The following is a 12,681-nucleotide window of genomic DNA, read 5'->3' on the forward strand; positions in this document are numbered from 1 at the left end:
AGCCTGGCTTCCTGCAGTGGTAACCAGTACCACTTTGGACACAGACATTTGGAAGTGGCTTGGAGTGTAAATGTTATTGCAGTAATGAAACCCTGTTCCCAGCCCTCATTCATCAGAAAGGCCGGGTAGGCTTTTGCAATGAGTTTCTTCTCCCAGTGTTCCCATTGCAGCTCCATAACTTACTCTTGCTCTTCCCGGGCTGTGCTGTGCTCTGCTCCAAACAGAAGTGGGTAGGGCTACAGAGTTGCATGGCAGGTTGTGGTATGGGACAAAGAACTGTGAGCTGCAGCTGAGAGCATTTGGTGTGCAGAGGTCACTGCGCCCTAGCCCAAGTGTCCTGACTGCATTCCTTTGCTTTGTTCCTGCTTTCCCATGAGGTCATGGACATGAGATCATTCATCTAGGCTTGAGAAGTGAAGCAGACCGGTGGTGGGTGCTGCAGGGGTGCCTTTGGCCACCAGGTGTCACGACAGGCTTGCACAGTGAGAATGTGGGTGCTGTGGGGTGCTATTATGTCACAGAACCTGTGACCACCCATGGTTCTCCGCACCATTGCACAGCAGCAACTGCTGGGGGAGCTGCTCCCCTGCAGGAGATGGGAATGATTTGCTTTTCTCCCTCTCTATAGTCTTCTGATTCTGCATTCTGCCCAGGGCATGCTGGTAGCCTAGCAGCTGTTCTCCCAGGCTCTTTGAGCCTAAAAGCCTGTGTTACAATTAATCTGTTACGGTTCTCATGGAGATGTGCAGGCAGGGCCAAGCTCTTCCAGACAGCAGAGGTGGGAGCAGTATCAGGCAGAGCAGCACTGGCCTCTGCTCCTGTCTGCCATGGGAGGAGAGGTGGAGGTGTTGGGGGAGACAGCCTTCACCCCAGGAAGAAGAAGAGAAGATCTGTGTGTTTCTGAGTTTGGAGCAGGTCAGTATGTGACCAGGCAGTGGGCAACAAAAGCTTTACGACATCAAACCATTCTTGGATTTTTTCCAGCCCTGGGCAGGGCTGGTGCTTGCCTAGCACTGTGAGCTGCCCATGACAGTCTGCTTTTACACCCCAGCTTCATCTTCAGTCTGAGAGCTGCTGGTCCATCACTAGTGAGAGCCACTGAGTCACTTGTGCTGGAGTGGGGCCAGTGCTGTGAGTTAAGATTTATCGTGTCTGAGCACATCATGCCTTACTCTCTTCTGTTGGAATCTGTCGTTCAGAAATTGCTCCTGGTTGTAAATGAAGTCATTCCACTTACCAGTTTTCTTGGAAACTGCCATTATTCCCAGAACTGCTGAGGGGCTGCACTGAAAGGAATGTAGGATCAGCAGAGCCCAGGCTTGAGGTCTCCTTGCATTGCGGTGAGTGGAAAGAGCGTAGGGCGAGTAGGAAATTCCATTTTGGCAGCCCTGGCCTGCGGCAGAGCCTTCCACACATGATGTGCTGGGTGCTAAGCCCTGTCTGCTGGAGGGGTTTTTTTTGTAAATCCTAGAGTTATCTCAAAACTGAGCTCTATGACTTTGCAGCTGATTGCAGCAGTAAAGTATGCACAGGGACGGGGCAGTGCGTGATACCCTTCTGCTTTGGTGGCTGAGTCACAGCCCAGCGTGTTTGCTTTTAAGTCATCATGAGTGAGCTGGTGGAAAGGCTCTGACCTGCTGCCTTGGCCACGGGCAGGAGTGCTGGAGAAGAAATCTTCAGCATCACACTAAAAGAGCAGCAGGGTGAGATGGGGTTTGAAGTGGGCCATCCTAAGTCCTTTCTGGATGCTGATGGGGTGGAATCCATGCTGCTTTCTCTGACTTTGCCTGCTTAGCAGTGAGAGAGGCCAGCAGGAGGGTGGGTCGTTTACCTAGGGAACTTGAAGAAGGAAAGATGAACTCTAGTACTTTATTGCAGGGCGTGGACAGGTGCATCTAGGTTTTTATTATGGAGGACTTGACAGTGAGGTGACATCTGTGGGGATGGACAGGCCCTGTGCTATGGCAGTGTGCCCATTATAGCAGGAGGCCAGGGGCACTTTCATGAGTAGCACAGAGAGCTGTGAGCAGGAGCCAGAGCATTCCCCTTCTATTGCTGAGACTGGATTTGGTTGAGGTCAGTGTTTGGGCCAGGAACATCCTGAGATGTTACTGGGCAGAGGCTATGTCTACAGCTGGCTATATAGGTGTGCAGGGAAGAAAGAGCAGGGGGGATCAGTGCTGTGACATCTCTGAGGAACCCCTCTCTTCCCCCAGATTTCAGCTTGCTGAATTGTCCTAGGATAGCTTCAGGTGATTAATACGCACGTGTAGACTAGCTGTTCTTGTTCTTCCACTACTACCCTGAAGTATGACAAGCTATAAATAGGCAGATGGGAGCTGTCTGTCCCTACTAAAATAAAATGAACTAACCAACCCCTGGCGCTGCTTCTATTGATGTGTCTGCTGAGGGATCTGTGTAGTGCTGTTGTGTTATACGGTGCTGGAGAGGGATGTCATGAGCTGGAAGAGAAGCAGAGTGTGGTCCTGGGGCCAGAAGAGCCCGGCCCTGGAGCTGCTGCTATTGGGTGACGCCCCAGGGCTGATGTTATCGCAGGCAGGGATGGAGCTGGACTATGCCCTGCTGTGATAGTAGGCAGCTCAGGAGGAGACCTTTGAGCTCTGCCAGCCTCTGCTGAACGCAGATGTTGTGTGTCCAGCCCAGGGAGCTCCGTGCAGCGCAGGGTGAGGCTGATAGCTCCCCACCACCTCACCCCGGTATGTGATAAGCGCCTGAACCACGATGTGAATCATCGCGAGGTGACCGAGTTCAGAGTTACAGCTGCCCCGGGGCGGGAATCCGTGGTACGAGCCTCCGTGGGCAGCGCCTTGCCCACCCCTTACTTTCCCCTGTAGCGTGACCCCAGCAGCCTCTCTTCCCCGACGAGACGGAGCTTTTCCCGGCGTCCGGCCTGCTTGTCGGGCTCGGGGCCGGGCGGTGCGGGGGCGACAGGAGGAACGCGGCCGCTTCCCGGCACGGCGGCCGCGGGTGGGGCGATGACGGCGGCCCCGGGGACCGGAGGCGGAGCCGAGGGCGGCAGCGGGCGGAGGCGGCGGCGGCGGCGGCCGGGGTTCCCGGAGCCGGGCGGAGGGGGCGTCGCGGTGCGGGAGGTGTGCGGTGCGCGGCTCGGAGGTGCGGAGCGCGATGCGGGCGGGCGAGGAGGCCACGCACCAGGTGCTGGGCCGGCTGCGGTTCCTGCTGCAGTGCAGCGAGTGCTTCCGCCGCGCCCGGCCGCTGCCCGCCGCGCTGTGCTACGTGCCCCGCGAGGTGCAGTACAAGATCTGCAAGGACCCCGCGGCCGCCGCCTCGTCCCGCAGCCTGCTCAGCGTCTGGGACGGCCCCGGGCCGGCGCGGGGCTCCAAGCGGGCCACCATCGAGGTGCGGAAGGGCGGCTGCCTCCGCGCTACGGGCGAGGAGTACCGAAACAGCGCGGGGCTGTGGGTGAAGCTCCGCAAGGTAACGGCGGGGCGGCGGCCGGGGGCACCGCTGTCGGTTCCGTGCCCGCTTCGGGGGCGGGATGTGTCACTTCGGGCCGGGTGTGCTTTAGGAGCACCTGGAGGAGAACGGGGTCTGTCATGAGCTGGAGGAGGGCTGGGTCCTGGCGCAGCGGTTTGGAGATGGGGGAGATAAGTTGGTGCCGGTGGATCCGGTGGAGAAGATCCAGCAGCAACACCAGACCTTTGGAACGGATTACAAACCTGTGGCTAGGTAAGGCCCACACAGCTGCATCCCGCTGCCGTGCAGTGAGACCTAGAGAGGGACCCAACCATTCTAACCCCTTGGCTCCCCCAGACAGCCATCCCTGCTATCCCATGAGTCTATGGAGTGACACCAGTCCTCCCAGTGCTGTTCCCACAGCCCTTGGGCACTGCTGGCACCTCTACACCGGGCTAAGGCAGGAATCACATAGGTAAACCAAGCACTGACCCTCCATTTTCCTTTACGTGATCCCTTCATTTAGCTGGGAACAAGTGGTGGACCTGACATACACCATGCAGTTGGGAGAGAAGCCCGTGTCAGTCGAGCCGGACGAGGCTGTGGTGCAGAAGCTTCGGTACAAGCACAGCTCGTGGAGTGGTACCACAGTGCCCTGGGGGAGACCATGTCTGCAGGGCTGGGAGGGCAGGTGATGGCTGATGCCTTCTGCATCAGTGCCACCCCGCGATGGCCTTTGCTCCAGGGCCTGTTGGAGCAACTGCGTAGTACTATTCCTGCTGGGCTGGGGTGGCCATAAACACCTGGCATAGTAGTGGAGATGCAGCTGCTCGGGACCATCCTGTGTGCTGACAGCAGGATGCTGGGGCTGCCTTGATTTGGGCCACGGTGCTGATGGGTGGGTTTGGGGCACAGCGTGGTCTTCTCATTCTGTTAGCACGGATTCCCCGTAGGTCGATGCCTCCAAATTGGAGCTATGAGCAGGACATGGAGCTGGGGCGCTTCCTGTATGACATCACCGAGAGGGATCAACACTGCAAGGACTGCTTTAAGGACCACCTCAACAGCATAGAGGTCTCCTCACAGCTGGTGCGTTGTGGGGCTCCATTGTTCCCTACACTCTGCTGTGGCACAGTGTGCCCAAGCATCCCACAGCTGCAGGGAGAATCACCTCCATGAGAGGAAGGGACAGTGGTGGTCTCTGCTGTTTTAGTGAAGCTGCCAGGAGATGGGCATCTGCAGAGAAACCATCCTGGGCATGGCTGTGGTTTGCCCAAAGGTGCTCAGCTTCCTCCCTCTGCTCGTTGCGCTCTTCCAGGATGACTTCAAAGTAACCCACCTGACAGACAACCAGGGAGACACCTACTGGGAGAGCAATGGGTCCCCTGGGCAGCACTGGGTGCGGCTCCACATGAAAAAAGGCAGCGTCATCAAGTGAGACCTGAGGATGTCCCTTCCCTGGTGGTGGTTGTGGCAGGGACATAGTTTTCCTCTCGAGCGCAGCTTTCCCTGGGCTGCAGCTCGAGGTGGAGGCTCCTGGAGGACACAGCCTCTGGGACGCCTCTGGGGGCATCTCTGAGCAGCTCGGGATGGGAGGACAGTGCTGCATCGTGCTCTTGTCCCCAGGAAGCTGTGGCTGATGCTGAACGCATGCATCAACTCCTACGTCCCCAGGCGGGTGGCTGTGTATGGAGGGCCAGCCAACAGGCTGCAGCACCTGAGAACTGTCTTAATCAACGAGTGAGTAACGAGAGAGGAGCAGCCTCGGCCCAACTCCACCTGCCAGCCCAGCACCTTCATTTCTGCTTCTGAGCTTCATCTATGCTGTGTCAGCTGAGCTGCGGCTTCCTCCCAGCTAGGGGTTTTGGAGGGCATTCCTCCTCTTTCTTGCCTCTGGGGGTGCACCGCTGCTGCTGCCTGAGTGCTTTCTGAGCACCTCTGCCATGCTGTAGCTGCAGTGCTTTACCTCCCCATCTGCCCTGCATCCTCATAGTGTCTTTCTTGAGATGGGCACCCAGAAGTGTGAGTGTTTCCTTCTCCTCCTCCCCCATGACTCGCCTGTTTGTACTTTTTGGATGATTTCTGTTTGAAGAAACACCTGTGAGACCATCGAGGTCCCTTTCCTGGCAGCAGGAGCTGTCTCCACTCTGCATGCCGGCAGCCGCAGTTGTTTTTCCCTGCATACCCATCGGTCTTTGCAGGGACCTTGGCAGAGGCTTCGGAAACACCAGTGAATCACAAACCGACTCACTCGTTCTCTCAAATCACTGCTTCCTCCAAAAACGGACCACCCTCGCTGTGCCTCACTCTTATTTATGTGGCCAGCTCTGCTCCAACGTCTGTGCTGAAGCAGCCGCTCATGGCCACTTTGACTTCCTGCCCTACTTTGTCTTTGCTGACTCTGTGCTCTTTCCTGGCTCTTCTATGGATGCGGTTCCCACCTCCTTCAGGACGTCCTCTATGTTGTGGGCAGCCACTCCTCTCTGCTCCATCCCCTCCTGCTGCAGCCCTGGTGAGCCTTAGGGGCTTTTGCCACTGAGGACTTTAGGATGCTGGCATGCCCTTGGTGGGAACCCAGCTTTGTCTTCACCAGGGCTGTGCCCTGCAGCCTTGCCATTAATCCGTGCTGCCTGCAGGAACAGCTATCAGGATGTATGCATCCTACGTGACATGAAGACCCACATGCCAGTACTGGAGATCCGCATCTTGGAGTGCCGAGGTGAGCTCACACATGGGGTGAAGCCATCTCTGGCTTTTTCCCTGCCCCACCAGCTGCTTTGTGGGGCCATGGGAGGAAAAGCTGGTATGCACCTACAGCACTGCTGTCCTTCCCTGGCAGAACAAGGGTACAACGTCCGGCTGCGAGGGATTAAGTTCAAGTCCTTCTGGGAGAGGGACTTGAGCCTCAACGCAGACATGTTTCAGGCAGCCCAGCTGGTGCGCTACCCGCTGCTGGAAGGGGTGGACGCGGATGTACTGTACCACAGGGCCATAGTTATCCAGAGGTACAGCATGGGGACAGCAACAGGAAGAACAATGCTCTGGCCTCCAGCATGTGTCGTGCTTAAAACCTGCTGGCTCCTTTCCTGTGTGTGATATGGACTTTGCCTTGTGGTTCCCCATTCAAGCATAGCTGCTTTCAGTGCCTGGGGGTACTGTGCTTGTTGTGGGGCTTGGAGACCCTACACAGCATCCTCACCTTCTCCTCCCTGGTCTTCAGGTTCATCCAGCTCCTGGACAGTGTCCTGGGGTACCTGATCCCTATCTCCGATGAGAGTGACAGCAGCTTCAGTGTGCTGAGGGTGAGCATTCTCTGGGCTCCTTTGAGATGATGTTGGTTGGACCATAGCATCCTGGGCTGGGCTGGGTGCCCTGGGACATGTCCCCATTTTCTCTGCACTTTTCTTTGAGCCAAGGAAGACAGAGCAGGGCTCACTCTGCTGTTCTGTACTTCAGCTGTTGCTGGAGGGATGGGGGAGCTGAGCATCCCCTGTGATGCTGAGGAGGGAAAAAGGGGGCACGTGGTGCAGGATCAGGCCTCTCACCCCGTTGCGTATTCTCCATTAGGGCATGAAGCCGTTCCTGCAGCTGTGCAAGCTGGGCAAAACCCTCATCACCCATTGCCTGCAGAGCTCGGAGAGCAGCCCACCTTGCATACTGCCAAAGCTGCTCATCAACCGGCAGCTGGCCCGTGAGCACCGGGCTCACCCTGAGCTGGACCCTAGTGGCCGGAACACAGTCTTCACCCAGGTACAGCAGCATCAAATCGAGTGCTTGATAATTTGGCATCTTTCAGCATCGCTGCCTCTCCATCCTCCTCCATCATGTTCTTCTGCAGGTGTATGAAAACCTGAAGCCTTCTAAAACCAACAATCATCTCCTAAACTACAGGTGGGTTTTCAGCTTCGTGTCACCTCCCTGGAGCAGGATGCAGGTGATCAGTGCTTCTGCTCCTCTCGGAGGAGGTTTGCACAGGGCTGTTGCTTCCCCACAGGTGGCCTCAGACCCACAGCCAGTGGTGGGAGTGTGACTTCACTACGGAGGGCGTCATTGATAACGGTGAGAGCTCTCCTGTCCCTCCCTGAGCAGAGTTTGGGGGTCTCTGTTGTAATGGTGCCCTGCTCTGCACATGTGCCCCATGGGTGGAGGTGCAGGTAGTCAAATCCTGCAGGTTCACTGTGTCCCACACTGCAACCTCTTCTCCTTTGCAGGCGGGGGTTTTCGGGACTGCCTGACAGACATCTCAGAGGAGCTGTGTCCCAGTTCTGGTGATGTCCCCGTGCCACTGCCCTTCTTTGTGCGCACATCCAACCAGGTTTGGCACCCCAGCCCAGCAGCATCCTCACAGCAGACTCTGGGCAGAGGCTGAATTAGATCTCAGTGCCTCCCCCCCACAGGGTAACAGCAGCAGCGACACCAGGGACATGTACGTCCCCAACCCCTCCTGCAAGGACTTCCCTAAGTACGAGTGGATTGGACAGCTCATGGGAGCAGCCCTGAGAAGCAAGGAGATTCTGGTGAGCGTGGCACTGCCTGCCTGGCTGGCAAACAGTTTTGATGTGGGTCAAATCCATGCCACCGGTTTCCCTGCCACCATGTCCCTTGGCTGGATCATCCTCAGCTGGTGCTGGGGTGGGCACATCTCCAACCCCTCTGCAGGTCCTGGCTCTGCCCAGTCTGGTGTGGAAGCAGCTGTCAGGAGAGGAGGTCATCTGGAGCAAGGACTTTGCTGCTGTGGATGTGGAGCTGGTGAGCAGGGTTGGGACCGTGCCCTGTGCTCCCATGGCTGCCTCCAGCTCTGCTGTGACAGCGTTGTCCCTTTGGCTGGCAGGTGAAGCTGCTGGAGATGCTGGAGGAAGTGGACAGGGAGGCCTTCAACTTTATGTTTGGCAAGGAGCTGACCTACACAATGGTACGGAGCGACCAGCGTGTGGTGGAGCTGATCCCAAAGGGTAGCAGCACCGTGGTGCGCTTTGAGGACCGCAAAGAGTTCATCCGTCTGGTGCAGAAGGCTCGGCTGGAGGAGAGCAAGGAGCAGGTAACGCCACGGTCCCGGCCATGCAAGGGGATGGATTGCTTGTCAGGTCCTCCAGGTACTCTCTGTTTGGCCTGGTTGTTCACAGTGGGTTGGGGGCCTGCTGCAGTGACATGGCTCTCCTCAGGTGGCAGCTATTCGTGCCGGGCTGCTCCGTGTGGTGCCCCAGGCTGTGCTGGACCTACTCACCTGGCAGCAGCTGGAGAGGAAGGTCTGTGGGAACCCTGAGGTGACGGTGGATGAGCTGAAGAAGTTCAGTAAGTAGCGGGCAGCATTAAGCTGTGCTCATGGCTGCTGCTCATCCTCCACCTGCATCCTGTCCTGTGTGGAGACGAGTAGCCATCCTGCACCCTAGCACCCCACCTTGCTGTCCTTTGTGGAGCTCTACTCACAAAGCCCCTTTGTGTTCCTTGATACAGTCACCTTTGAGGACTTTGACAGTACTCGCGTCCAGCAATTCTGGGATGCCCTCAAGAACTTCACCAGTGGTGAGCAATCACTGTTCTGCTCTTCACCCACTGGGCCGGGCCTGCAGGGTCACTTTTTCCCCTGGGAGTGTCCCTTAGCTTTCCCAGCTCTGAAGGTGACCCCAGCTCTGTTCCCTGTCCTTTCTCAGAGGACCTCAGCCGATTCCTCAAGTTCATCACTGGCCGCAGCCGCCTCCCTGTTCAGCTCACCATCTACCCAGACCGGTCCATGTGAGTCTGGCTGTCCTGCAGGCTGTGGTCCTGCCATGCAGACCCCTGACCCATCTCTCCTTTCTCCCAAGCCCTGAGCGGTTGGACATGATGCCTGAGGCCTCCACATGCTCCTGCTCCTTGTTCTTGCCCAAATATTCCTCGTGAGTTTGCCTGGGGATGAGGACGCTCAGCCTCCCCACCATGGGGGCAGTGGGAAAGTTCAGGGACAGCCCCAGCCCTAACCCGGTGTCTTGCCCTCAGGGTCAAGACATGTGAGGAGCTGCTGCGCTTCGCCGTGTATAACTGCATGTCCATCGACACTGACAAGAACACCTGGGACTAGTGGCAATAAAACCACTAATTGGTCACAGTTGTGTCTGTGGTGTGGAGAGCGCCTTGCGGGGGCTGTGTGTGTTGTCCTTTTCCCGGCCATGGGAGCACCCCCACTCTTAATTCTTATCCTCTTGTCTCCGTGATCCTTTGGGTTCACTGGTTCCCTCCCATCTCAATGCAACCAGATTGTGGTTTCCGGCTGCCTGGCTGGAGATAACCCCCCCCCCTCCTCCTCTCCCCTCCTGGAAATTGTCCCCCTACAGACCACTCCCTGCATTGCATCCCGCAGCCTCCCTACTGTGCAGTTCCACTCCAGGCCGCACGGGGGCGCTGTGCCTCCCCGCAGCCAAACTGCAATCCACGGCTCGGTGATCCCGCGCTCCGCCCCTCGGTGCTCCTTTCGCTGACCCGGCCGCCAAGCTGGGAGGTGATCGATCCGATCGGCGCTCTCCCGCCGCTCTCCGACATCGATGCGCTCGGCTCTCCGGACGCATGCGCACTGCGCGCCGGCGCCGCCATTGTGGTTCTGTCAGAGAGGTGCTGGGCGCCGGCGGAGCGGAGGTAACGGCGGGGCCGGGCGGGAGCGGTGCGGCGGCGGGAGAGAAGGCCGCGCACGCTTCCGAGCAGCCGAGAGGGGTACAATCGGGCCGGGCTGAAGCGAACCGGTGTAACCCCGGCTCGGTCCGGTGCTGCCGTGGGTGAGTGATGCCGTTTCTGTGTGGCAGATGGAGTTCCAGGCCGTGGTGATGGCGGCTGGAGGCGGCTCCCGCATGACGGACCTCACCTCCAGCGTCCCGAAACCGCTGCTGCCGGTGGGCAACCGCCCCCTGCTCTGGTACCCGCTGAACCTCTTGGAGCGCGCCGGCTTCGAAGGTGAGGCGGAGCCCGGGGTGGGGAAGAGGGCAGGCGGCCCTGCTGCCTTCCTGGCACCACCTCCGTCAGTCGTTCTTCCACCTGCGACTGGAGCCGCTGTTCCCAGCGTCGTGCCTTTCAGCTACAGGCTACGTTTCTGTGCATGCTCCCTTCTCACCCCTTGTCATCCTCCTCTGGCCCCCCACCAAGGCTCTCCTCATCCATACACTTTTCCTAACTTTGGCGTCTTTGCTGATGTTGTTAATCAGAAGTCTTCTCTGCATTTATTTCTGTGAGTCATTAATAACAGTGGTGTGAGCTGCACGTCAGCTCTCTTGGATGGCTCCTGGTGCGTTGTTCCAGTTTGGCCTGAAGTTCAGGGTTATCTGCCCTGTGTGAGGCAGTTAGTCATTGCTGCAGAGGGCAGCTCAGTGCTGGGCTTCAGGCAGAGCAGCACAGGGGGAGCTGGCAGCCTTGTAATGCTTGCTTTTGTACTTTGCTTTTTTGCTGCTTCTTTCGTTTCTCTTCAGTGACTGCATCGCAGAGCATCTCTTCGACGTTCTGTGCTCTGTGTTGAGAATGTGACTTTTTTCCAGACCAATGCTCTTTTCTTTGGAGATGTACCAGTTAGCATGCACGATGTATTCACGTTAGCTTATTACTGTTTTGGTGTCTGAGAACAAAGGGAAAAATAAATGTAGGCCTTTGCCTTTATTTTGTCTTGTTAAGAAATCCTTGAGAACCTTCATGTGTCCTTTGAAAACTTGGCCACGTGAGGTTGCACATGCAGCTTCAGTAAGCAGCTAACTACCTCCTTGCTTTTCTTGCTTCCGCTCCCTGACCAAACAGCACATTCTTGTGTAAATTGTACAGTAGAATGGATTCCTTCCCTGGATCATAATTTTTATTATTTGTTAGGTGGCAATTTGGTTCTTACTACTTGCTTGTGCTAACAAGTAGGTGTTCCCCAGTCTGATTCACTGCTTCCCTTTTGTCCCAACTGCAAGCACGTCATCCTTCCTAATATTTAGGCCTTTGTCCTCCTCACCAAATTTATGCTGAAATGTGGGCTTACAGCCTTCACCTGACAGCAGTTCTTTTTCCACTGGTTACTTCTTGCCCCAATTCTAGCTGGCATCCTGCACAGGAGTGAGAGGAGAGCCCTCCAGTAGCTCTGGTACCAAACTGTCACACAACTCCCATACAGCTCTCCTGTTTACAGTTCTTTTTCTGTTAACAGTTTCAGGAGGACATCATTTTTGACCCATGCAGATATATTCTTACCATGGTTTTGTCGTATGGTAGGAACTTCTTAGGCAAAGGGCTGTACTGTTTGCTGCACTTTGTTTAAAATCCTGTGGAGAATGCAATGGGTGGGTGGTGATTTTTTAATTTTTGTTATTTTCTTTTTAACTTGAGTGTGTGCCTGCTGCTTTTTCTTTGAGGCCAAGGGAAAAGATTTCTCACTTTTTTTGTTTTCTCATTCATTTTTCTTCCTACAAAGCTTCTGTTCTCACATTCTTCGTTTTTGAAAGTTTGTGCATGCCACCGTCGATGTTCTTCAAATATACTTTTACCTTCTCTTTTTCTAGGTGCAATGAGTTTGTTGTTCACAAACGACTCCATTTCTTTGCCAAGCTGGCGATGGCAATAGTTTAACCAATGCATTGCGATGCTGTGCTTGGTGGTGGTGTCCAGAGAGCTGTACAGCATTGGGTAGGGTGAAAGGCAAAGCTCCAGAGTGTTGCTGCTGCTTGATCTCATCCCGCTTTCCTCTTCTAGAGGTCATTGTGATTACAAGAAAGGAGATCCAAAAAATGCTAAACTTGGACACAAAAATGAAGCTGGATTTTGTGTACATCAGTGACAACGCGGACATGGGTACAGCAGATTCGCTGAGGCATATTCACCAGAAAATAAAGGTATTCTTGTGCTTTATTGACCTTGACTAGAACACATTTCTTTAAACTCACTCCTTTTTCTTTTTCTTTCTTTTTTTCCCCCATTACACTTTAATACCCTGAGAGCTGTGCCACGTAATGCTATTGCAGGTAGCTGAATTTCCCAATCTGTGGAAGCTCTGACTGCTGTGAGGTCACCTCACAGGGGAACCCAGACAAGGACTTGAGTAGAAATGATAGTTAGGAAGGCCTGAGCAAATCCAGGCTGGGCACTTGATGCATTTTAGTCCTTGTTAGCTTTCTGGCAGGTTAATAAAGAGGTTGTATTTGCTCATATCATTTTTTATATGGTGTATGTTAGCTGTTGTCCAGTTTGTGCCTGGGAAAGCATTTCTGGAGAGGTGCAGTCAGCTTAGGCAACGCACTGATATGTGAGGAAGCTTGG

The 12,681-nt window shown here is 55.6% G+C and overlaps 2 protein-coding genes across 2 annotated transcripts in view; both read left to right on the forward strand.

The window, feature by feature from the left end:
- Positions 1-3,144: 3,144 nt before the first annotated feature.
- Positions 3,145-9,493, forward strand: LOC306946711 (E3 ubiquitin-protein ligase HECTD3-like; the record flags this gene model as incomplete). Its single annotated transcript, XM_079535812.1, has 21 exons — positions 3,145-3,456; positions 3,548-3,708; positions 3,962-4,054; positions 4,389-4,524; positions 4,754-4,869; positions 5,062-5,175; positions 6,072-6,154; positions 6,275-6,440; positions 6,656-6,737; positions 7,003-7,185; positions 7,274-7,326; positions 7,430-7,494; positions 7,647-7,750; positions 7,833-7,952; positions 8,095-8,184; positions 8,267-8,473; positions 8,598-8,727; positions 8,890-8,958; positions 9,087-9,168; positions 9,240-9,311; positions 9,412-9,493. The coding sequence occupies 21 exons, from the start codon at positions 3,145-3,147 to the stop codon at positions 9,491-9,493; spliced, it is 2,520 nt and encodes an 839-aa protein (XP_079391938.1).
- Positions 9,494-10,208: 715 nt separating this feature from the next.
- EIF2B3 (eukaryotic translation initiation factor 2B subunit gamma) overlaps positions 10,209-12,681 on the forward strand; it is a gene marked incomplete at both ends in the record, with an annotated part of 92,139 nt that continues 89,666 nt past the window's right edge. The window contains 2 exons of the mRNA XM_079535714.1: positions 10,209-10,356; positions 12,118-12,257. Coding sequence (XP_079391840.1) covers positions 10,209-10,356; positions 12,118-12,257 — 288 coding nt within the window. The remainder of the gene's footprint in view (positions 10,357-12,117; positions 12,258-12,681) is intronic.

The sequence above is a fragment of the Tetrao urogallus genome (assembly GCF_951394365.1).
Source record: "Tetrao urogallus genome assembly, chromosome: 5".
In the NCBI taxonomy this organism is placed as follows: domain Eukaryota; kingdom Metazoa; phylum Chordata; class Aves; order Galliformes; family Phasianidae; genus Tetrao; species Tetrao urogallus.